This window comes from Lepidochelys kempii, chromosome 9 (genome assembly GCF_965140265.1).
Source record: "Lepidochelys kempii isolate rLepKem1 chromosome 9, rLepKem1.hap2, whole genome shotgun sequence".
NCBI classification, from domain to species: Eukaryota; Metazoa; Chordata; order Testudines; family Cheloniidae; genus Lepidochelys; species Lepidochelys kempii.
The window spans coordinates 58291935-58314187 of record NC_133264.1 but is presented as its reverse complement, the minus strand read 5'-3'; the positions used below and the strand labels follow the sequence as shown (position 1 = coordinate 58314187).

At 47.4% G+C, this 22253-nt stretch overlaps 1 protein-coding gene across 3 annotated transcripts in view; it reads right to left on the bottom strand.

The window, feature by feature from the left end:
* The window catches only part of FAAH2 (fatty acid amide hydrolase 2), a 31290-nt gene extending 19725 nt beyond the window's left edge, over positions 1-11565 (bottom strand). For all 3 annotated transcript variants that reach the window (XM_073360581.1, XM_073360580.1, XM_073360582.1), the window contains exons 1-4: positions 11231-11565; positions 6550-6632; positions 3299-3435; positions 1253-1462 (exon numbers count right to left, since the gene is read on the bottom strand). In XM_073360581.1, coding sequence (XP_073216682.1) covers positions 1253-1462; positions 3299-3435; positions 6550-6632; positions 11231-11461 — 661 coding nt within the window. In that variant the 5' untranslated portion in view covers positions 11462-11565. The remainder of the gene's footprint in view (positions 1-1252; positions 1463-3298; positions 3436-6549; positions 6633-11230) is intronic.
* Positions 11566-22253: the final 10688 nt, after the last annotated feature.

Genomic DNA, 22253 nt, shown 5'->3' with positions numbered 1-22253 from the left:
GGGGGATTGGTTCCTGAACCAAGGCTTGATACACTATTTTCACCACAATAACCCAGATTTTTGTACTAAATGAATTATAGATGACTAATGTAGCAACATCAATGTATTTATTTGATAAACAGCATTTGAATAAATGTATAAAATCACATATGCTTTGACTTTCCAGAACTTTTTGAAGGGCTCTTGGCTGGGGGCTTCTCTGAAGTCTGTGCTGCAGGTTTCTCTGGAGTCTTCTCTGGAATCTTAAAGAAAGTATCTCAGGAAGTTTTTGGACAGATGTTCTCCTCTTCTCCTTGTAGATTTCTCTGTAGCAGCTGTACATGTTGTATATGTCCCTATTCACAGACGCACTGCGTTCAGTGATGGGAGACAGGCTGTGCAGACAGCCAGGAAGGCAGGCAGCTGCTCAGAATGCTGGCAACATACTTTGCAGAACTGGGTTTGCTTTTTACAGAACTGTTTGTAAATAACTTTGTGGTCATATTACAATGAATGGAGCTGGAAGGAGGTCCTTTGCAGTCACTTGTCTGATTGGCTTCCCCGGCCAGGGTAGTTTGTTGCCAGGTAGCCTTGCTGCTTGTTTTTGTTTGGCTCCCAGCCCCGGGCTCAGCCAATCAGAAAGCTTGAACAGTGAAACTGTGATTGGCTGAGGCTCAGCATGTGATGTGTGCTGTTCTCCATGCTGGCTTTCATCATAAGGGCGAAACAAGCATCATAGGGGTGAAACAGGCTGAAAGTGAAAAGCTTTGTAAGTGGCGTCCAACGTAAATCGGGCATCGTAAATCCAAGGACTCCCTGTATGCATATCCCCTCCAGGGGCGGGGGTGTTCTTCAAGGTTCTTCAAGGCTGATGCCAGAGGAAGTTCTTTAGCATACCCTCTCCTTACTAGGGAAGGTACATATAATGCCACACACCACATACACGGTTACATTTTTAATACAATATACTCTGAAGTTATTAACCCTAATTCAATATGGTTTAATTTAATTCAATAAACTTATCTTATATACTGAACAAACATTATGTAATTTACAGAATATCATCAGTCCGTCACAATGCCCAACAGCCAAAACGTTCTCCTTTGAATTCCCATTGTATCAGATTGCCCACATGCTATATGACAGCTATGTGCGTGGCTAACCAGTTAACCATCTGCACAGCTTTTAAAGTACAAAGTGATCAACAAGAGGAATTTGGTAAACTCATTTGTGCACTGCAGTATTGGCTTCCTGCCAAGAGGCACCGGCTCACCTGAGCTGCCACCCACAATCCTTTGCAGGTCATATGGGTTGTTCGTTCTGCCGTAGACATTGTTGTTAGATTCATACCACATGCACAGCTCACTGCAATTGGTCACACCCAGTGGAATTGCACCAGCTTGCTTTAACCGTGACACCACCAGAGCATCTGACGTGGAGATCAAGTTGCGACGGCTAACCAGGCCAGAGGTGTTGGGCATCCCTATGGTGACAAGATAAAAAACAGATATAGTGGGTCAGAGATGCAATAACAATCCCCTTGAGATTACAAGCTATGCCAGTGCGAGATCCTATGGATGGGTGATCATTCCATATGCTGCCAAGATCCAGAAGGAGGTCTCATCCCCAAGAAATAACAAGTGCCTCATCCTGCTTCCATCCCCAACAGACCAATAGTGATTTCTAGGCAAGATCACCAATTCCCCAAACCCAGAGAGAGCATGCCTGGTACCCCCAAGTCCTCTAACAGTGATGCTTGGATCCACATCCTCCCACCCCAGGGAGAGGAAACCTTTCAAAAATCCTACCTTTGCGCTCCACTGGGAATAAGACTGCTATGCAATCTGTGTCACAATCCTGATGCAATTGGGAGAGCACATAGAAGTACATCTCCTTCCTATGAAGGGCTCATCAGCAATAAGATAACCTTTCAGAACACTATCAGGACACCAGATAGTAACCTTCAGGGAATGTCTTTGCTATTTATTTTGATTAGTAAAAGAGCACCTAACCCTGAGTTCTTACATTTCAAACAAAACAACTGTAAAAATATGAAAAGATCAGAATGAAAAACAAAATCTAACTAATCGGCAGCCTACAGAATGTAAACAACAAGACAGCTAAGCACACTTAACAAAAATGTGCCACCCCCGCACCATAACACTGCTGCTTCTATCCAGTGAAGAAACTAGTTAATAATCCACTAGACAATCTGCACTTCAAAGGGGTTCTGATCTCCTTACATATAATTGGGGTGCCCTGCGCACTTCCACGTTCCACGCATGGAAGGAGAGCAGAATGGCCTGGAAGACATCTACTGTGCACACTGGAGAGGATAAATGCAATAACTCTTAGGGAAGCAAGTGAGCTCATTTGTGAAGTTCAGCTACATGGGTATTTTACAGTTATTTACAGAACACCTGTAAAACCAAAGTGCTGGGCAAGGGATACTATCCACTGATCAAGTATTTTTAATGCGCCCATCTAGTATTAAAAAGAAACAAGGTAAGAGACCAATGATCAACAGCCATGACACAGACCTGACCTGAGTGGCCAATGACTAGCAAATGAGAAATTAGGCTACAACCTCAATGCAGCTGAGCAGAAGGTATTGAGATAGCACTGAAAGCGATGGAATAAGAGGAAATGAAGAGTGTTCCGGGACGTGGTCCAGGGAAGCTCATGATAGGAGGGAGAAAGCAAATATTTAGGGAGCAATGACTTAACTTCAATGAGTCAGTTAACATTCCCACACAAAGAAAAGGAGTACTTGTGGCACCTTAGAGACTAACAAATTTATTTGAGCATAAGCTTTCATGAGCTACAGCTCACTTCATTGGATGCATCCGATGAAGTGAGCTGTAGCTCACGAAAGCTTAGGCTTAAATAAACTGGTTAGTCTCTAAGGTGCCACAAGTACTCCTTTTCTTTTTGCGTATACAGACTAACACGGCTGCTACTCTGATTCCCACACAGTGGGTCTAATACAGTGCCATGCAAAAGGGAGAGGAAAGAGACTGACAGGAAGAAGTTGTCTGCAGTGCTGTTGTAGCCATGCAGGTCCTAGGATATCAGAGAGACACAGGTATTCTCTCTTATTGGACCAACTTTGGTGTAAGCTCGAACAACAAAAGTGGGTCTAACAAAAGATATTACCTCCCCCACCCTGTCTCTCTCAGGAGGCAGTTGAATTCAGTTTAGCCAGCTCCACTACTTGGCCTCCCTGCAAAAGCCACGACTCTCATGAGAAAGGAGCAAACTGACAACAGGCCGCAGAGTAAATCCAAACAGCGCCTGGTAAAGCTTGGTGTAAACGCACCATGCAGCGCGAAGGCCTCCTTGACGGTGAAAGGAACCCCCAAGAAGGGAAATTTTTCCTGCAGGGCATCTTCATCTCCATGGCCTTCCGAGAGCAGTTTGTCAACGTGGTGGGCCTCCTCAAGGGCTGCATCGAACCTGAGGGGAATGGTTGGGAAGGAGGGGGAGGGGAGAGAACGCTGGTCAGTCTCTGACTGGACTCAGATGAACCACCCGTCTATTTCTAACCAAATCCCAACCAACATCTGAGTGGGCTGAAAAGCCCTTTAGATGGGGGTGGTCAAAGAAAGAGAAGGACTTGCTGAAAAATAAGTAGGTTAATGTGTTAAAAGCAGATAGGTTGTAAAGGAAACAACACGAAGCAACCCATTACTCATTTCCCTATCCCCATCATAGAATATCAGGGTTGGAAGGGACCCCTGAAGGTCATCTAGTCCAACCCCCTGCTCAAAGCAGGACCAATTCCCAGTTAAATCATCCCAGACAGGGCTTTGTCAAGCCTGACCTTAAAAACCTCTAAGGAAGGAGATTCTACCACCTCCCTAGGTAACGCATTCCAGTGTTTCACCACCCTCTTAGTGAAAAAGTTTTTCCTAATATCCAATCTAAACCTCCCCCACTGCAACTTGAGACCATTACTCCTCGTTCTGTCATCTGCTACCATTGAGAACAGTCTAGAGCCATCCTCTTTGGAACCCCCTTTCAGGTAGTTGAAAGCAGCTATCAAATCCCCCCTCATTCTTCTCTTCTGCAGGCTAAACAATCCCAGCTCCCTCAGCCTCTCCTCATAAGTCATGTGTTCTAGACCCCTAATCATTTTTGTTGCCCTTTGCTGGACTCTCTCCAAATTATCCACATCCTTCTTGTAGTGTGGGGCCCAAAACTGGACACAGTACTCCAGATGAGGCCTCACCAATGTCGAATAGAGGGGAACGATCACGTCCCTCGATCTGCTCGCTATGCCCCTACTTATATCACTATCCCTTCACCATGGTGAGCCTTTCTCTGGCCAGCTCCTGAACAAGGGAGGGGGGTGGTGAGTGAAGACAGGACCGGGAATCAGGAAATCTGGGCTCCATTCCCAGCTCTGCCACACACTCACTGTGTGAGCTCGACCGAGTCCCTCATCTGTAAGACAGAGGAGTTGGGGCATTAAGTTTATTAATATTCGTATAATGCCTTACGATTCTCAGAAGAAAAGAGGCATATGAAGTATAAGACAGATTGCCAACTTATTTCAATACTTTTACAGTTATAGATCAGGCTGCTCCCACACAATGAATGACAGACACACACCAGAAATTGGTAACCTAACCAATTCTACTTTTTTCTGAAAATAATTGAACACTGTATATGTCCTATCTACGCAACATCTTTAGGGCAGACAGACCTGCAATTAAATGCATTCACCACTAGGTGTGATTGGTCCCCAAATACGATAACACCCATTCATCAATAGCTAGTGATGGATTAACCCAAATTTCTGTGTTTCTTCTGCATGTGAGTCTGAAAAAGGGATGAATGAACTAGTCCCAACTAAGTAAGAACCAGCTTGAACACAGACTCAAACCCTGAAATGAATCAGCTGCCTCTGTTCCTAAAGCCACTCAGAAGCAGCAGAATACTGCTCAGAGGTTTTTAAGGTCAGGCTTGACAAAGCCCTGGCTGGGATGATTTAACTGGGAATTGGTCCTGCTTTGAGCAGGGGGTTGGACTAGATGACCTTCTGGGGTCCCTTCCAACCCTGATATTCTATGATTCTATGATTCTATGAATACCCAGGAGACACGCCACGTTCATGGCATTTCCAGCCTCATGGGAATTAGAAAGTACAGTATTCTCATCTAGAAGCTTGTGTTTGCAGGACTTCTGTGACTCAAGTGACACAGAAAAGTTCTGTCCATCAATACTGTAATGTAAGTAATCATTCAATTAGAATAGAAAATTAAGATAATTTACAAAAACACACACACGTGTCACAAATTTTAAAATGATTAGATTGATTTAAAACTATTCTAGATTCTGCTTGTGAAAGGCAAGAAAAAATTATTCATAGAATCATAGAATATCAGGTTTGGAAGGGACCTCAGGAGGTCATCTAGTCCAACCCCCTGCTCAAAGCAGGACCGATCCCCAATTAAATCATCCCAGTCAGGGCTTTGTCAAGTCTGACCTTAAAAACTTCTAAGGAAGGAGATTCCACCACCTCCCTAGGTAACGCATTCCAGTGCTTCACCACCCTCCTAGTGAAAAAGTTTTTCCTAATATCCAACCTAAACCTCCCCCACTGCAACTTGAGACCATTATTCCTTGTTCTGTCATCTGCTACCACTGGGAACAGTCTAGAGCCATCCTCTTTGGAACCCCCTTTCAGTAGTTGAAAGCAGCTAGCAAATCCCTCCTCATTCTTCTCTTCCGTAGACTAAACATCCCCAGTTCCCTCAGCCTCTTCTCATAACTCATGTGTTCCAGTCCTCTAATCATTTTTGTTGCCCTCCACTGGACTCTTTCCAATTTTTCCACATCATATTTTTAGCCTCTTCCTTGTTGCAAAGGAGTACAGGGGAAATGGAGCAGATATAAAGACCTGCAAGAGGCTCAGTGAATTCAGGGCTGGAATAAAAAGGTATACGGTTGATAGCCCTGAATCCTCTATTTATCCATGGAAATAGTGAGAACATGCTGTGAACGTTAATTGTTTAAACGTTAATTGTTTAAATAAATGAGTTTTATGAACAGAATGGGCTCTGTCTTGTATTCCAACACTTTTGATCTGTGGAATGATCATTGATAGATACATATTACTGGAATATGCATGATTCATTAAGGGCACAGTCACTTGGTCAAGTTTAATTACTTGCTAGGTGTATATTGCTTACAGTTACAGAAGATGTCAGCAAAGAAAGTATGTACTATGAGCAGGAAGAACAGAGCTTCTCCACCTATCACAACCTCCCCAGGAGTCAGTGACAATTACTTTCACCTAAACTATGGGTTAATCTTGCAATTCTAACAGATGGTTGAGGCATTCAGCACTGATTCGTTGCATAAGTCATGTCTGATTGACAAGTCACTCGGTCCTGACTTACCCCCTCCCCCAGCAAGCATGACATGGCGGGGGGTGGGTGATCACATTTGGAAAGGTGGAGAACCTCGCATGGAGGCTGCCTTGCCTTGTTGCCGATGATGGCTTTTAACAGCTGCTAAACTGGACTATAGAAAAGTCCATTTCCCACCTTTCCCCTGGCTCACCTGTCCTTGACAACTGCATTGACAAGCGGGTTTATCTCCTCGATCCTCTTGATATAAGCCTGAACAACATCAGTGCATTTTACCTGCAAAAGACAACAACAACAGATACTAACTAGGACCGGGTGGCTGGACAGAGGGTGAGTGGGAGGCTGCTGGTCACCAGGATGTTTGGGTAATTAGAGATTTGAGAAAAAGAGAAGAGGGACCTAAATTACTGCTCTCCTGGGACTGCCTTTCAGCTCCCTTGAGCCCCTATATATTACAGCTAGCAGGGTAGCGGTCACTTACCTCCCTGACCACTTCACTTCCCCCAAAACACATATACCCCAGTAGCCACTTCCCTGGAATTCCCATTCAAATGAATGGAAAGTCACGATCTCTCCATTGCAAAGTCAATACATAGGGATCAGCTAGCCATTATAGAAATGCAGCCACCACAGCCCCACAATACAGATCACTTAGCAACCCTACACCACAGATCAGGATAAGAAGCATGCGCAGCGTAAAATGGCATGGGGAATTGGTAGAATGAAGTGACAAGAGCTGGAATTTAGCCAAGACACTTGTGTAAACTGTACCAAATGTGCCACAGAATCTTTCATAAAAACTAATTATGTTTCCACAGCACACTTCCCACACCTTTGCCCAAAGGCTCCCTAAGCACATTACAGATTGCGTATAGACAGATCACTTGACCGCCATGCAAATGCAACCATCTCTGGGGCGGAATGCAATAGCCATACTACACCAGCCACATTTGCAAAACGGTTTAGGACAAGCAATGGAAAACACCTTCACCTAATGACAGCCACAGTTCACAGCCTCAGTTTGATATTTCATCTGACTGACAGCACGTCCAGTAGCACAGCACCCCTATTGTTGTTTAAGAAAGACATTGTCTTCAATATTGAATAAGGGTGAGAATGCCCCCTACTGATTCACTGCTACCAAAAATATATTGCTTTGCATTATTAGGGGTTTACCCAGTTAAAATTTAAACAGGCCCTGACCAGAGATTTATCTGATACTAGAGCAGAGCAGGTAACTTGATTTTATCCTACCAAATAAGACTACTCTATAGTTTGGCCACCCTTTTTCATATGTGATGATGCCATTCATGTTTTCATACAAGGTATAAAAGTTTTGGTACAAGGAGGATTATGACCTATGGTGGTTTTGTAGGAAGAAAAATGAAACAATGACATTTTTTAAATATATGGAATATTATTCCCTATAAGTGTTGTTGACTTAATTTTCAGTTATGCAATTATAGTATTTAGATTGTAGGCTTTTTATGGCAAGAATCTGTCTTTTCAATTGTCTGTGAAGTGTCATGCAAAAATGTATAGTTCTATAAATGTACAGAGAATATACATTCAGTTGGATATTAGGTAAGATACACAAACAATTGCATGGACTCCTTGCTCCAAAGACTTGTCACTTTAAAGGCAAAAAGGTACAGTACAGATAATAGAAAAGGAATGACAAGTCACTTCCATGCCTAAATAAAATCTATCATGTACCAATGTTGGTACAGAAAGGTAGCCATATTCTACTTCAGCACTGGCTCATTTCAGTATAGGCAAGTAATCTAAACCCTGCACAAGCAGCTCATAAAGTACTTCAGGATGATAGGTATAAATGTAGTATTTAAATCTAAATGTGCTGTGACTTTACAATACACCTACTATCTCCTTAGGCAATCACATAACACTGTTATAAATATCTATCCAAGTATTTCTCCTCATAAACCTGAATGACTGCTTCACAAAGTACACATAGAAATAAATAGGACTAGTTACACAGGAAACCCATTAGCCAAATGCTCTGCTCTCTCACAAACACATATACAACTTAAATCTTTTTTTGAAAAGATTGGAGTTTGCTGTGTCTGAGGAATTTAGACTCCCCAGAAGAATGCTACAGCCATAGAATAGACCTTCTGACCTCTGCGCAGGCTCTGGACTTCCACTTTCAAAAGCACAGACGCAACTATGCACAGGATCAACTACACAATTTTTTACTAATGGGAACAGGACAGTTTTGTTCTTTATCAGATATTACACAACATGCTGCTAGATCTCTAACTGCACCTACTGCAATAGGGATCATAATGTGTGAAAGAGACGCAGCACAGATTGTATTAATGACTGGAAATTTCTAATTTCTAATCCTAGCTCTGCAGAACGGGACAAGCCACTTAGCCTGTCCAGATCTGAGTTTCCCCAAATGAAAAACATTTACTCACCTACCCTGCAGGAGTGTTGGCATAATTAATGTTTCAACTGTGCTTTGAAAGAGTACTGTTATACAGCTGCTCTTAATAAATATTATATTATTACTGGCAGGTCTGTACCTTGGGAGATTATAGCTATATTGCAGGAACACAGCAATGGATCAGCCAGTGTATGCACTGTTTAAGATTGCATGACTCCTTACCTAGCACAAGTTGAAAACACATGCATTCAATGCTTAATTTGTGTCAGTGCTGAGCCCCAGCACCTCCAGGCTTGGCAGTTCATAGCCCCAGCACCTCTGGGCTTGCCACATCAGTTATGAAAGTAAAAAAACTGCTTGATCTCCGGCACCTCTTTCATTACAAATTAAGCACTGCATGCATCACTATTTCATCTTAGGATAGTGGAAAAACATCTCCCTCTGAAACAATATACTGATCATCCACCTCAGTATAAAGCGCTAAAACCTTCATCTCACCCACAGCCTAGTGAATGACATCAGAAATGTAAAATCTCAGAACTGTGTATAGACAACTTTTCACATGTTAGGAAAATCAGACATTCCTTACACCCCAACTGTTACTGACATGGGTTTTGTCATGCATTAATAAGGCATCCAGTCTCAGTGTCACAACCTTCCTAGAGGATTGAGAAACATGAGACTGATCATAAAAATGAGGAGGCTGCTTTCACACCAGATTGTGACCCATGGCAACTTTAAAATAGCAGTGTGGCCTACACCAACTCCCAGAAAACAATGCTGCATAAAGATTAATCTTGAACCAAGCAGAAGTCATATTAATGTAGATTAATACCCATTAATTGTAATGTAGACATTCCCATTGCCTCACTGGGTATGCCACCATTGCAATTAAACACCTGTGATTCAGGCTTGCAGGGCTGGGGTTGCAGGGCTGTAAGATGGCAGTATAGAAATTAGGGCTCACACATGAGCCTGCACTCCAGGACCCCATAAAGGGGCTGGTCTCAGAGCTCAGGCTCCAGTCCGAGCATAGGTAGAATCTTCACAAAGTGCTACAGCTGCACCACTGCAGGGCTGTAAGTATATACCAGTGTTTTTCAACATAGGGTCCGCAGACTACATCTAAGGGGTTTGCAAAAGGTGACTATGAAAATAAAGTTTCAGATCCAGAAAAGGCATTCCGTATGTGAATACCCTGACCTACAGCAGTGTTGTCATTACCGTAGAAGCCTGCAGTTTAGCGCCCTTTCTCACGCTGCATCCAATGCCATGCCGAGCAATGCAACATTTATAGATGAATTCTGTTCAGTCAGTTTTCAGTCTAAGATTTCTATGCTAGTGATCCGCAGACCACAGGTTGAATTTCCAAAGGGGTCCGCATCTCCATTCAAAATTTGTTAGGGGTCCGCAAATAAAAAGAGGTTGAAAACCACTGGTGTAAACAAGCCCTTGGATCAGTTTAGAATATATGCCAGGAGCTGCAGTCTCTGGAAGTTGCACTGCTCGTTACGGTGGACTTGTCATTTCTGCATTGTATATTGACACATGACCCCATCAAGGCTTGCCTCCACTGAGAATTATATGACAGGTACTTCCTCTATATAGAATTCCCAAAGGCCCCCCGTCTCTCAGAACTGCCTGTATTTCAAGGATTATTACGCCCAAATGGGATTACATAGTGTCCTTACCAAGAGAAAGCGATGGCTTGTTTTGCCAAGGTCAATCAGCTCATTACTAGAGGAAAGGAGAGGTCTAGCTGGGAGTTTATGGAATTCATATGTTCCACAGGACCAGCTCTCCAGACATCCCCTCCTCCCATAGTATTGAGCCAACAGACTCTGGTCATGTCAGCCAAGTCTCTCTCTCCCCAGTAGATGCTCAGGATGATCTATCAGACAAGAGGAAGAAGAGGGAACTAGTCCTTTCCCATAGGAGAGTGCACTTAGGGTGCCTCTGGATGGCTCCTGGCCAAGGCAGCCTGATCAGGGACCTGGCGCCCCTTGGGTCTATATCCTCTCCTGGTGCTGAGAGAAGCCCACAAAGGGATGAAATGGGGCTGCCCTCACCCCGCACACATATATCCCATCCCACCGCACACAGCTGCACTGGGACTCCCCCTGCTACCCACAAAGTGCAGCACCAGGTATATAGAGGGAGCCCCCCACCCCAGGCAGGCACGATGTCAAGCTATAGAGAGGATGTCCCCCATCTCTGGGGGCAGAAGGGTGCAGCAATGAGTGCATGTAGCGGGTCCCCCACACACCCGGGGGGCGGGTCGCAAGAGAGGGCGGAGCGCACAGCGGGGCCTCTCCCCCACGCGGGGACGCAGAGCCGGGGGCCGGGAGCGGCCCCTTCACTGCAGCGCACAAAGCTAGGCAGGGAACCCAGGAGTCCTGCCCTAAGGGCGCCGCTCCCGGGAGGAGAACTACAAATCCCAGCAGCCCCCGCCCCCCGCTCTCACCTCCCGGCGGCGGATGCGCCGAGCCAGCTGCCCGGCCGACAGCTGCAGCAGCGGCTGGCCCGGCGGTGGCACGCAGCGCGTGGGGGGCGCCCCGGCCAGCGGGGTCAACGTGCGGGGGCCGGGGGCGAGCGCCGTGGAAGCGCGCGCCGCCAGCCTTAGCAGCAGGAGGAACGCGCGCGACAGGAGCCGCAGCAGCAGCACGAGGCAGCGCTCCGCCCGCGACAGCGCCATAGCGAGGCCGGGTCAGGATGGGGACCCACAGTGCACCTCGCGCAGCCGCCGCCGCCGCCGCCTCTACAGTCCGCAGGCTCCCTCCTCCCTGCCGGCGAGGGAGCTGGAAATGGCACCGCCCCGCAGGGCGGGGCAATAGGACGCGCGCCCCCTAGGGAGGGGCGAGCGCCTGGGCACTTGCGGGGCGGAAGGGCGTGTCAGAGGCTCGTCGAGGGAAGGAATCCCAAGCCCTGGGCAACACTCAATGGGGAGCCCGTGGCCAGCGACACCCCCCCCCCCCCGCAGCCAGGGACAGCGCTGAAAGGGCAACCCCCCCAGCCCACCAGAGACAGCGCTGCCGGGGCAACCCCCCCCCCCCCCCAGCCCACCAGAGACAGCGCTGCCGGGGCAACCCCCCCCCCCCTCGCCCACCAGAGACAGCGCTGCCGGGGCAACCCCCCCCCCCTCGCCCACCAGAGACAGCGCTGCCGGGGCAACCCCCCCCCCTCGCCCACCAGAGACAGCGCTGCCGGGGCAACCCCCCCCCCTCGCCCACCAGAGACAGCGCTGCCGGGGCAACCCCCCCCCCCCCCAGCCCACCAGAGACAGCGCTGCCGGGGCAACCCCCCCCCCTCGCCCACCAGAGACAGCGCTGCCGGGGCAACCCCCCCCCCCTCGCCCACCAGAGACAGCGCTGCCGGGGCAACCCCCCCCCCTCGCCCACCAGAGACAGCGCTGCCGGGGCAACCCCCACCCCTCGCCCACCAGAGACAGCGCTGCCGGGGCAACCCCCACCCCTCGCCCACCAGAGACAGCGCTGCCGGGGCAACCCCCACCCCCAGCCCACCAGAGACAGCGCTGCCGGGGCAACCCCCCCCCCCCAGCCCACCGGAGACAGCGCTGCCGGGGCAACCCCCCCCCCAGCCCACCGGAGACAGCGCTGCCGGGGCAACCCCCCCCCCCAGCCCACCAGAGACAGCGCTGCCGGGGCAACCCCCACCCCTCGCCCACCGGAGACAGCGCTGCCGGGGCAACCCCCCCCCCCAGCCCACCGGAGACAGCGCTGCCGGGGCAACCCCCCCCCCCAGCCCACCGGAGACAGCGCTGCCGGGGCAACCCCCCCCCCCCAGCCCACCGGAGACAGCGCTGCCGGGGCAACCCCCCCCCCCCAGCCCACCGGAGACAGCGCTGCCGGGGCAACCCCCCCCCCCAGCCCACCGGAGACAGCGCTGCCGGGGCAACCCCCACCCCTCGCCCACCGGAGACAGCGCTGCCGGGGCAACCCCCCCCCCCAGCCCACCGGAGACAGCGCTGCCGGGGCAACCCCCCCCCCAGCCCACCGGAGACAGCGCTGCCGGGGCAACCCCCCCCCCCAGCCCACCGGAGACAGCGCTGCCGGGGCAACCCCCCCCCCAGCTAGGGTGATCATATGTCCCGTTTTTATGCAATCTACCTTGTACTTGCTTACAGCCGCATGAGATACAAGGAGCATATCAACATTACAGAAAGATAATTAGTGACTTCTGCCTGCTGCTGACAGGGAAAGCTTGTCCCAATTCTTGTGAACACAGGAGTTAGAGCTCCTGTTCAGATACCTGTTTTATAGCAACCTTCCCACCCCGTGGTCATCACCAGAGTTCAAACCCAAAACCTTCTGCACTAAAGCTTAGAACAGTACCACTTGAGCTAGAAGAGCAACTCCAGTAGCAGCTAGCAATGGTAGGTTATTGTCTTTTGGAGTAGCTACTGGAGAGCAGACATGGTTTAATTTATAAGCATGTTGCACAAGAGACTATGAAGAGACACATTCAGCATTTTCCTACTACTACCAGTGGGATAGTCGTGGTGGAGACTGCATGCTGTGGCCAGTCCACCTTTCCCCATGGCCGTGTATCTGCTGAGGGTCTAAGCAAGTGACAAGAATACTGGCTGGACAGTGACAGAGACAAGCTTGTGAACGTCACCATGCTTTGAGAAAATGAGACAGGGAACTCTGCACACAGCATCCAGCCTTAGAGCAGAACAGATGGAAGTGCCGAGAAGCTGAACCTAAATGTGCCTCAGCACGTCTCATGTGGCAATTTCTCTCTCATACAAAGGGGTTTTCCTCCCACAAGGATGCTGAAGGAGACAGTTTCTCATTTCGAAAGCTCCCTGGGTGCAGTAAGCCACCTGAAGGAGATCTGGCTAGTCAAGGCATTTATCTAACACCAATAATGGTAACCACCTGAGTCAGTAGGCACTGACCCTCATCATATGCCACTGGTGTAAAACCTCGTGGAGCTGGTATATCCTGTCCCAGTGGATAATGTTACAGCACCAGTCACTATAGTATCTAGGCATCAAGCCTTCCTCCCTTACTTCACTCCATACAAGTAGAGTATGTCTCCTCCCCATGACATTTTAAATATGACAATACAGGCTTTTCCCTGATCAGATTGTACAACTCACCCAGATAATCTGGTACCTGCCTCCATCAGGAGCCAATACCTGATGCTTCTTATGTAGGCCATTCTCGTGCAGATTCTCGTGCACCTGGCCAAGCATGCAGTGCAGTATATGGGGTGATGAGAAATTGCTTCCTGATCCCAGCAGGTAATTGCCCTGAAGCATAGAATCATAGCATATCAGGGTTGGAAGGGACCTCAGGAGGTCATCTAGTCCAACCCCCTGCTCAAAAGCAGGACCCATCCCCAATTAAATCATCCCAGCCAGGGCTTTGTCAAGCCTGACCTTAAAAACTTCTAAGGAAGGAGATTCCACCACCTCCCTAGGCAACGCATTCCAGTGTTTCACCACCCTCCTAGTGAAAAAGTTTTTCCTAATATCCAACCTAAACCGCCCCCACTGCAACTTGAGACCATTACTCCTTGTCCTGTCCTCTTCCACCACTGAGAATAGTCTAGAACCATCCTCTCTGGAACCACCTCTCAGGTAGTTGAAAGCAGCTATCAAATCCCCCCTCATTCTTCTCTTCCGCAGACTAAACAATCCCAGTTCCCTCAGCCTCTCCTCATAAGTCATGTGTTCCAGACCCCTAATAATTTTTGTTGCCCTTCGCTGGACTCTTTCCAATTTATCCATATCCTTCTTGTAGTGTGGGGCCCAAAACTGGACACAGTACTCCAGATGAGGCCTCACCAATGTTGAATAGAGAGTGGATTCTCTCATTATATTAGCTCATGCATCGGTGACTGGTATTATGCATAATGCAAACTCAGTCAAGATCTCTAGTGTAGATAGATCCATAGGTTGATCTCAGTCTGGCTTCTGTTGAGCAAATTTCCACACCACAATTGGCCCTCTTGTTAACCATCCCAACAGCCAAGCTAAGGACTGCATAGGCCATGGAGACTGACTGCCTCATCCCTAGAGGGGACTCCTCCAAGGTAGCCCTAAACCCAGCCCTAAATCACAGCCTATGTTGTTCTGTGCAATAAGGGTGCCAGTGTCCGGGGCTATCATTCTAGCACCTTCTATCAGCTAGAAACCAACACAGTAAAAAACCTGACCCATTGTAAATAGCCCCCCCTCCCTTTCCTTTTCCCTGTTAGCTTTAATGTAATTGGTGCATTCATTTTTTAGCATAGCTGGTGCGCTGGCCATTGGAAACCTTTAAACAATCTTTGGATGCCCACAGAAAACAAGTGGGCTGCAGTGAGCAACATGGGGGCTTGTTCTATTCACAGGGTCTGTGAGCTCAGCTTCACCCAGACAGTTTATGATGTAATCAGGGGCCTCCTATTCTATGGCTCTTCCATTGTGCTATTCTCCCTGCACTTCTAAGAGCAGGGCCGGGCCCACCATATGCGGCCTGCCAGCTACCTGAGCTCTGTTTCCTTTCAGCCAGGGGGTGGCTAACAGCCCCCACCTCAATGAAACCAGGATAGTCAGACTTAAGGTGGGGTGGGGGCGTGATTTGTGCTGCTGAGTCCCAACAGAGTAACACAATCGGTCTCTGGCCAGATGAGTGAACAATCCAGGGAGAGAAAGAGAGCAAAAGGATCAGCTGACCGTGCACAAAAGTCCAGGTTCAGACAGGCTGGGACAGGGAGCTGTGTTTTGCTTCTGATTGGTGGAGTGGTTGATGAGTCCTGAATACCAGTCCAAGACCCCAAATTGCATGCTTACCTCTGAGAAAGTGACAGCATCATGTCAGGAGCTCCTTGCAGAGCCTTGAGGGTTGAGGGGAAGTGGGAACCTCACCATGCATACCACTGGTCACAGCTACAGAGTGAGTTTTCCAGCAGAGGGGTCTCTCTTCATCAGGGCTGTACAGTGTCACCCAGCCCTCAGCTGTTTATATATGGCTTGGATTTATCTGGGACCTTTCATCCCGAAGGGGCCCAAAACACTTCACAAATGAGACAGCTCATCAAGATCTAATAGGTGGCCACCTTTTGGTTAAGACACTGGACTGGAAGTCAGAAGACTTCTGTTCAATTCCTGCCTCTGCCAGAGACTGTGTGTGACCTGGGGCAAGTCACTGTATCCATGTCTCCGCTCTCCATCTGTAAGATACCGCCTCACTTGTCATATCTCTTTAGATCAGGGGTCTCAGACTCAATTTACCTTAGGGCCAAAACCACTCCTCAAATCCTCCCAGTGGGCCAATAATGTCACTGAAGGTGGTGTTCAGAAAATAAAACATTTATATTGTATTTTTTATTTATAATTTCTTAGAAATAATAAAACTGTCATACAACTTGTATACAATTCTTCACCTGCCAGAGTTTTTAGTGTTTGCCAGACACCTGGCAACACTTCAGTTCTGTCAGTTTGTTGATGTTTGGCCTCAGTGACTGAGCAGTTGAAAACTTCAAGATTGCAGCAAGGTGTGCATCAGATAGTTGTGTTCGGTATTTTGACTTGTTTATATTCATTGTGGAAAAAAGTTTCTCACAAATGTAAGTACTGCCAAACAAGGACATGATTTTTCTGAAGGTTTTCAAAGATTTGGGAAAGATGGTGGTAGCTGTCTGAAGAACCCTGTGATATCCTCGGTTCCTCTGAATTTAGTCTTTAAAGATGTTTGCACTGCATATCAATGAGTTCCATTTGTAAATCTCATGGTGCTGTTTCCACACCAACAGAAAATGGATTAGCAAACATATCGAAGCTTTCTTTGTGCTTTCTGAAATCTGCAAACCGCTGATCAAATTCTTGCAAAAGCAAGTCAAGCTTAGTAGTGTATTCAGAACCAATTAACTGTATTTCAGAGCCGAGCTCTTCCACAAGTGACTTCCATGCTGGGAAATGAGTGAGATTCTCCTGAGAAATCTGATTTTTCCACAATTTTAATTTAGTTGTGAATGCTCTCACATTATTCTACACTGCTGTCACCAGCTGGCCTGGACCTTGCATCTTCAGGTTTAGGATATTCAGCTCTTGTGTTACGTCAACAAGGAAAGCAAGATCTGTCATCCATTTGTGATCTTCAGATTGTGGTACAGGCATTTTAATTTCTCCCATGAATCTTTTCACCTCTGTTTTCAATTCAAAGAATCTCTTTAAAGTAGAACCCCTGTTTAGCCAGCGCATGTCAGTGAAGTAGAGTGAGTCACCATAATTAGATTCAGTTTTCTCCAAGAAAGCACGAAACTGTCTGTGCTGCAAGCCCCTTGAGTGAATGTAATTCACACATTTCACAACAACTGATGTGACATTTGTCATATTTCAAAGATTTACTGGACAGTGCTTGTTGGTGAGTGATGCATTTTACCACTATTGATTGCTCAGCGTTTTGCTTGGCCATCTTTCTTTGTACTAGCGCTACCAATCTGTTTTTTTGACCAATCATTGGTGGGGCCCCGTCAGTGGTTAAGCCTGCTAACAAGTGCCATGGCAGTCCATGTTGTTCCAGTGCTTCCGTGAGGCAGTGAAAAATTTCACTGGCTGTTGTTCTACCACGTATTGTTGACCAGTTGAGCAGTTCTTCAGTTACTGCAAAGTTTTCATCAATGCCTCTCACAAATATGGCAAGCTGCGCATTGTCAACCAAATCGGTGCTCCCATCAATTGCGATTGAATATGCGTGGAAAGCTGTGCTTTTCTTGACCAGCTGCCCATCGATATCTTTAGAAAGCTCAAGAATATGCTCTGCGACTGTATTTGGAGATAGGCTGATATTGCTGAAAACATCTCTACTATCGGGATATATGATCTCACTGGCTTTAATAAAGCGTTGTTTAATAAATGCACCATCCATAAATGGCTTCCCACACTTAGCAATCATTTTACTCATGACCTAACTTGCCAAAACTGCTGACTCTGACTCTTTTATCGCTTTCTGAAAAAGCTGCTGCTGCTTCGCTAATTCTTTTTTCAATTGTAAGACCATCTTCTCTCTCTCTCCTCCCTCATATTTATCATATTGCTGTGCATGTTTCGTTGTGTAATGTCATTTGATACTGTAGTCTTTTAAAACAGCAACTTTGTCTTTGCAGATCAAGCATGAGGCAGGCTGTTTGTACCCAATGACAAAATAATCAACAGTCCACTTATCTTGGAGTTGGCGGTGTTCGTCGTCAATTTTCCTTTTTTAGGTCGAGACGTCTCTCTGTAAGGCTGTTTACAAGCAACCCATGTGTGTGAGTGTGTGTGTGAGAGAGAGAGAGATGGGTTATTATCCCTGCACAATGGGTTATTATTATCCCTGTGTGACAGCTGGGGAACTGAGGCCTTGCACAAGGTCACACAGGACATCACTGGCAGAGGCAGCACCAAGAATAGAAACCTGGTCTCTCAGGGACCACCAAGCACCTTCACCAACACCATCCTACCACGAGGCAGTTCCTGCTCCACTTTCCCACACTCCACACTCTGCTGACGGCAGGACCTTGCTGGGCTGGGCCTCCCTGGGCGCAAAAGCGGCTGAGGAGGAGGCACAGTCATGGTCTGTCCACAGGGGGTGCAGGGGGTGAGGAGCATGGCTACTACCCTAAAGAGATGGGGCAGTGGGTGGTTCTAACCCTCCCTGTGTGTCTGGGATTATGCTCCCATCAGGTTCAGTGCCTCCTGGTGCTCCTGCTGGTGCTCGTCCTACACAATCTACCAACATTACATGGGACAATGGGTAAAAAACTAAATAAAGGGCCCCATTTCATTATACAGACCTGCAATGCCACCAGCTAGAAAGAACCTCTTTGCTTTTTTCTTATCTTATCTGCAGGCACCAGGCACATTGCCTTCATGCAGGCTCCATCCCCCAGACCTCCCATTGGTCATGGAGTCAGCGCTTGGGGAGGGGGCACGGAGGCAGCATGCCCCCTCACGCTGTCATTGGAGCCTCACGAGTCACGCCACCTCCCAGCCTGTTTCCCACCCTTTTCCCTCTCTCCCGTGGCCTCATGCCACCCCAGCTGACTCTGCCCGGTGACTAGTGACACTACCTCCATGTTTCAGAGTAGCAGCCATGTTAGTCTGTATTCGCGAAAAGAAAAGTACTTGTGGCACCTTAGAGACTATTAATCTGTCCCTGTTTGCTGTAGAGATTGTTGATCATGTGGTTCCGCAGTTTCTTTGAGAGCGTGTGCCACAAGTACTCCTTTTCTTTTTGCGACTACCTCCATGGCGGACTCTGTCTGGCCACTAGTGATAGTATCTCTGTCCCTCTCCCACAGCCAATGGGAGCTGAGGAGGGTGGCACCTGCAGCAGACAGAGATGACAGTGTGGCTGCATGGGTCTCTCTTCCGCAGCTCCACCAGCAACAGCAGGGACAGGAACCACTTGCAGGGAGCCGAGTTTACCCGAGGTGAATGTTCCCAGGCCACAGACCTCAAAAGTTTTATGAATGACACATTGCCGAGAGTCCCAGGAGCAGCAGGATGGAGCAACGTTGTGGGGAGGAGCATGTGAATATCTCTGCCTGCTCCACTCCGCCCCACTACTTGGCCGGGAGCCACGAGGGCCGAATGAAAGAACTTTTTAAACAATTTCCGTGGGCCACAGTGGGGAGGTTCTCGGGCCGCAGATGGCCCGTGGGCCGGGACTTTGAGACCCCTGACCTATATAGAGTAGAACAGAACCCCAAGCATTCAAAAATCATGATTGGTTTAAAAATAATAAATATGAGGTTCTTTTGGTGTCATTGTGACGCACTCTATGTGACTTTGTGAAGGTATGCTGATGAGTGTGAATGTGATGTGGCTGGAATATGCTTCATGCAGGGGGTCTCTTCTGGGGTATCATTGTGGAGCTTGTAGTCTACTGAGCGTGGTCATCCTATTTGTGTGGATGTATCACACTTGTATCTGGGACTGGAGATATGGAGTGTGGCTCTGAGGGCTATTGTAATTATGCAAGGTGTGGGCCATTGGTGGTGGTTTGGAAACTTGATGGCTCCCATCGACCAGGACAAGTGACTGTGGATGGCTCTGTTTGCAGACAGGCCTTCCTGTGAGTCAGGCTGGGAGGAATGAAGGCTTGGGGTCTCACAGGACATGTGGTCATGTCGCCTGAACTGGACTCCATCTTTAACCTGGTGTTTTTCCATTGAGAAGGAGGGGTGGGAACCCAGAGGGACAAAGGATTCCCGTCTTGTGCAAAAGATATATAAGTGGGTGGAACGGACCAAGGGGGAGCCATCATGAGGAATCCCCTAGCTACCACCTGAGCTGGAACAAGGGCTGTACCAGGGGAAAGGATTGTGCCCAGACTAGGAAGGTGTCCAGTCTGGGAAAGAAACTTATTGAAACATCTGTAAGGGTGAGACTAAATCTGTATTCAGTTTTTATTACTGTACTAAACTTAGACTTGCGTGTTTTATTTTGTTTTGCTCGGTAATTCACTTTGTTCTGTCTGTTACTACTTGGAACCACTTAAATCCTACTTTCTGTATTTAATAAAATCACTTTTTACTTATTAATTAACCCAGAGTATGTATTAATATGGGTGGGGGGCAAACAGCTATGCATATCTCTCTATCAGTGCTATAGAGGGCGAACAATTTATGAGTTTACCCTGTATAAGCTTTATACATGGTAAAACAGATTTATTTAGGGTTTGGACCCCATTGGGAGTTGGGCATCTGAGTGTTAAAAACAGGCACGCTTCTGTAAGCTGCTTTCAGTTAAGCCTACAGCTGTTAGGGGACATGGTGCTGACCTGGGTCTGGGTTTGCAGCAGGCTAGCGGGTCTGGCTCAAACCAGGCAGGACACTGAAGTCCTAAGCTGACTGGGCAGGAGAGCAGGAGCAGAAGTAGTCTTGGCACATCACTTGGCAGCTCCCAGGGGTTTCTGTGATCCAACCCGTCACAGTCATATCCACTAGAGTTCACATCTTCAAGCTTTTCTCCACAATGATGAGGGCTAGGAACATTTTTAAGTGCAAGCTGAGATTCTCACATAATTACCTGCATCCAGGACCTGGGACTTTGAGCATCAAATATCACAAAACACACAGAAAAAATCACAAGAGTTGGCAGCAAGGCAAAGAGGTCCTGCCTTCAAGTATTTGTTTTGTATTTGCATCGACCAGTTGTATCTCTTCACTCTGCTTGTGTCTCTGGCGGAAGATTGGGAGTCAAAGGACAAAATTCTCAGATAGAGCTTACAGAGCCAAGGGAAAACCTTGAAATGAAGGGGAATTCATTTCCTTATCAAGCTGTTTTTATGGCTGCAAACTCCATAAATCATCATTTGTGCAGCCAGTAATCCACAGGGAACACACACTGGGAGAACACCAGGGTTTCATTGGACAAATGTAAACCTCAGTCTCCCAGGAGGGATAGTCTTCATCTTGATAAGAGTCTGCTAAAATGTATCTTAGAGACAAAAGCCTTGCCGTGCTTAAGGTTTTGAGATATGTGATGCTGTAGAATGCTTTGAAAACAGGATATCCAAAGACTATAGTATCAGCTTTATAAATGTGATATGTAGCTTTAGTGGCCCACTAGGGATTGTAGTCCTGCCACATTGGATGAGCTATAGGGTGTGACATTATCTGACTAAAATATGACCACATAGATCATTGTTACTACCACTGTTATATAATTGCAACAAATCTTGTACAAAATGAGGCATGTAAGATGTCTATGGAAAGGTTATGATTCACTGAATATGATTATGCTATTTGTATGCATGTATCATTTTTGTACTTCAAGTTATGAGTATTGGCTCTATATCTGGATTTCAAATGTTTGCTCATGGGGTAACACCCACAAAGTATTTCGCAAATTAAATGGCTCATCAAGGAACACTTAACTCACAATGGACCAAGGGAGATGTCTATCTACAGATAATGGATTTTCCTGCTATTCATGCATGGATATGTGATTTGCTCATGTGACTCCAAACTCCATCTCTCACCCATAATTTTCCTCTAGCTGTGCTGAGGGCTTTGTATGAAACAATAGGTTTCCGTCCACATGACAGAAGCTATAAAAGGACCTGGAAACATCTCCATTTTGCCTCTTTCTTGCTCAAGCCTCAGGACTATGGACTTATACTGGCATATATTGTATGTATTTCATAGAATCATATAATAGAATATCAGGGTTGGAAGGGACCTCAGGAAGTCATCTAGTCTAACTCCCTGCTCAAAGCAGGACCAATCCCCAACTAAATCATCCCAGCCAGGGCTTTGTGAAGCCTGACCTTAAAAACTTCTAAGGAAGGAGATTCCACCACCTCCCTAGGTAACCCGTTCCAGTGCTTCACCACCCTCCTAGTGAAATAGTTTTTCCTAATAGCCAACCTAGACCTCTCCCACTGCAACTGGAGACCATTGTTCCTTGTTCTGTCATCTGCCACCACTGAGAACAGCCTAGCTCCATTCTCTTTGGAACCCCCCTTCAGGTAGTTGAAGGCTGC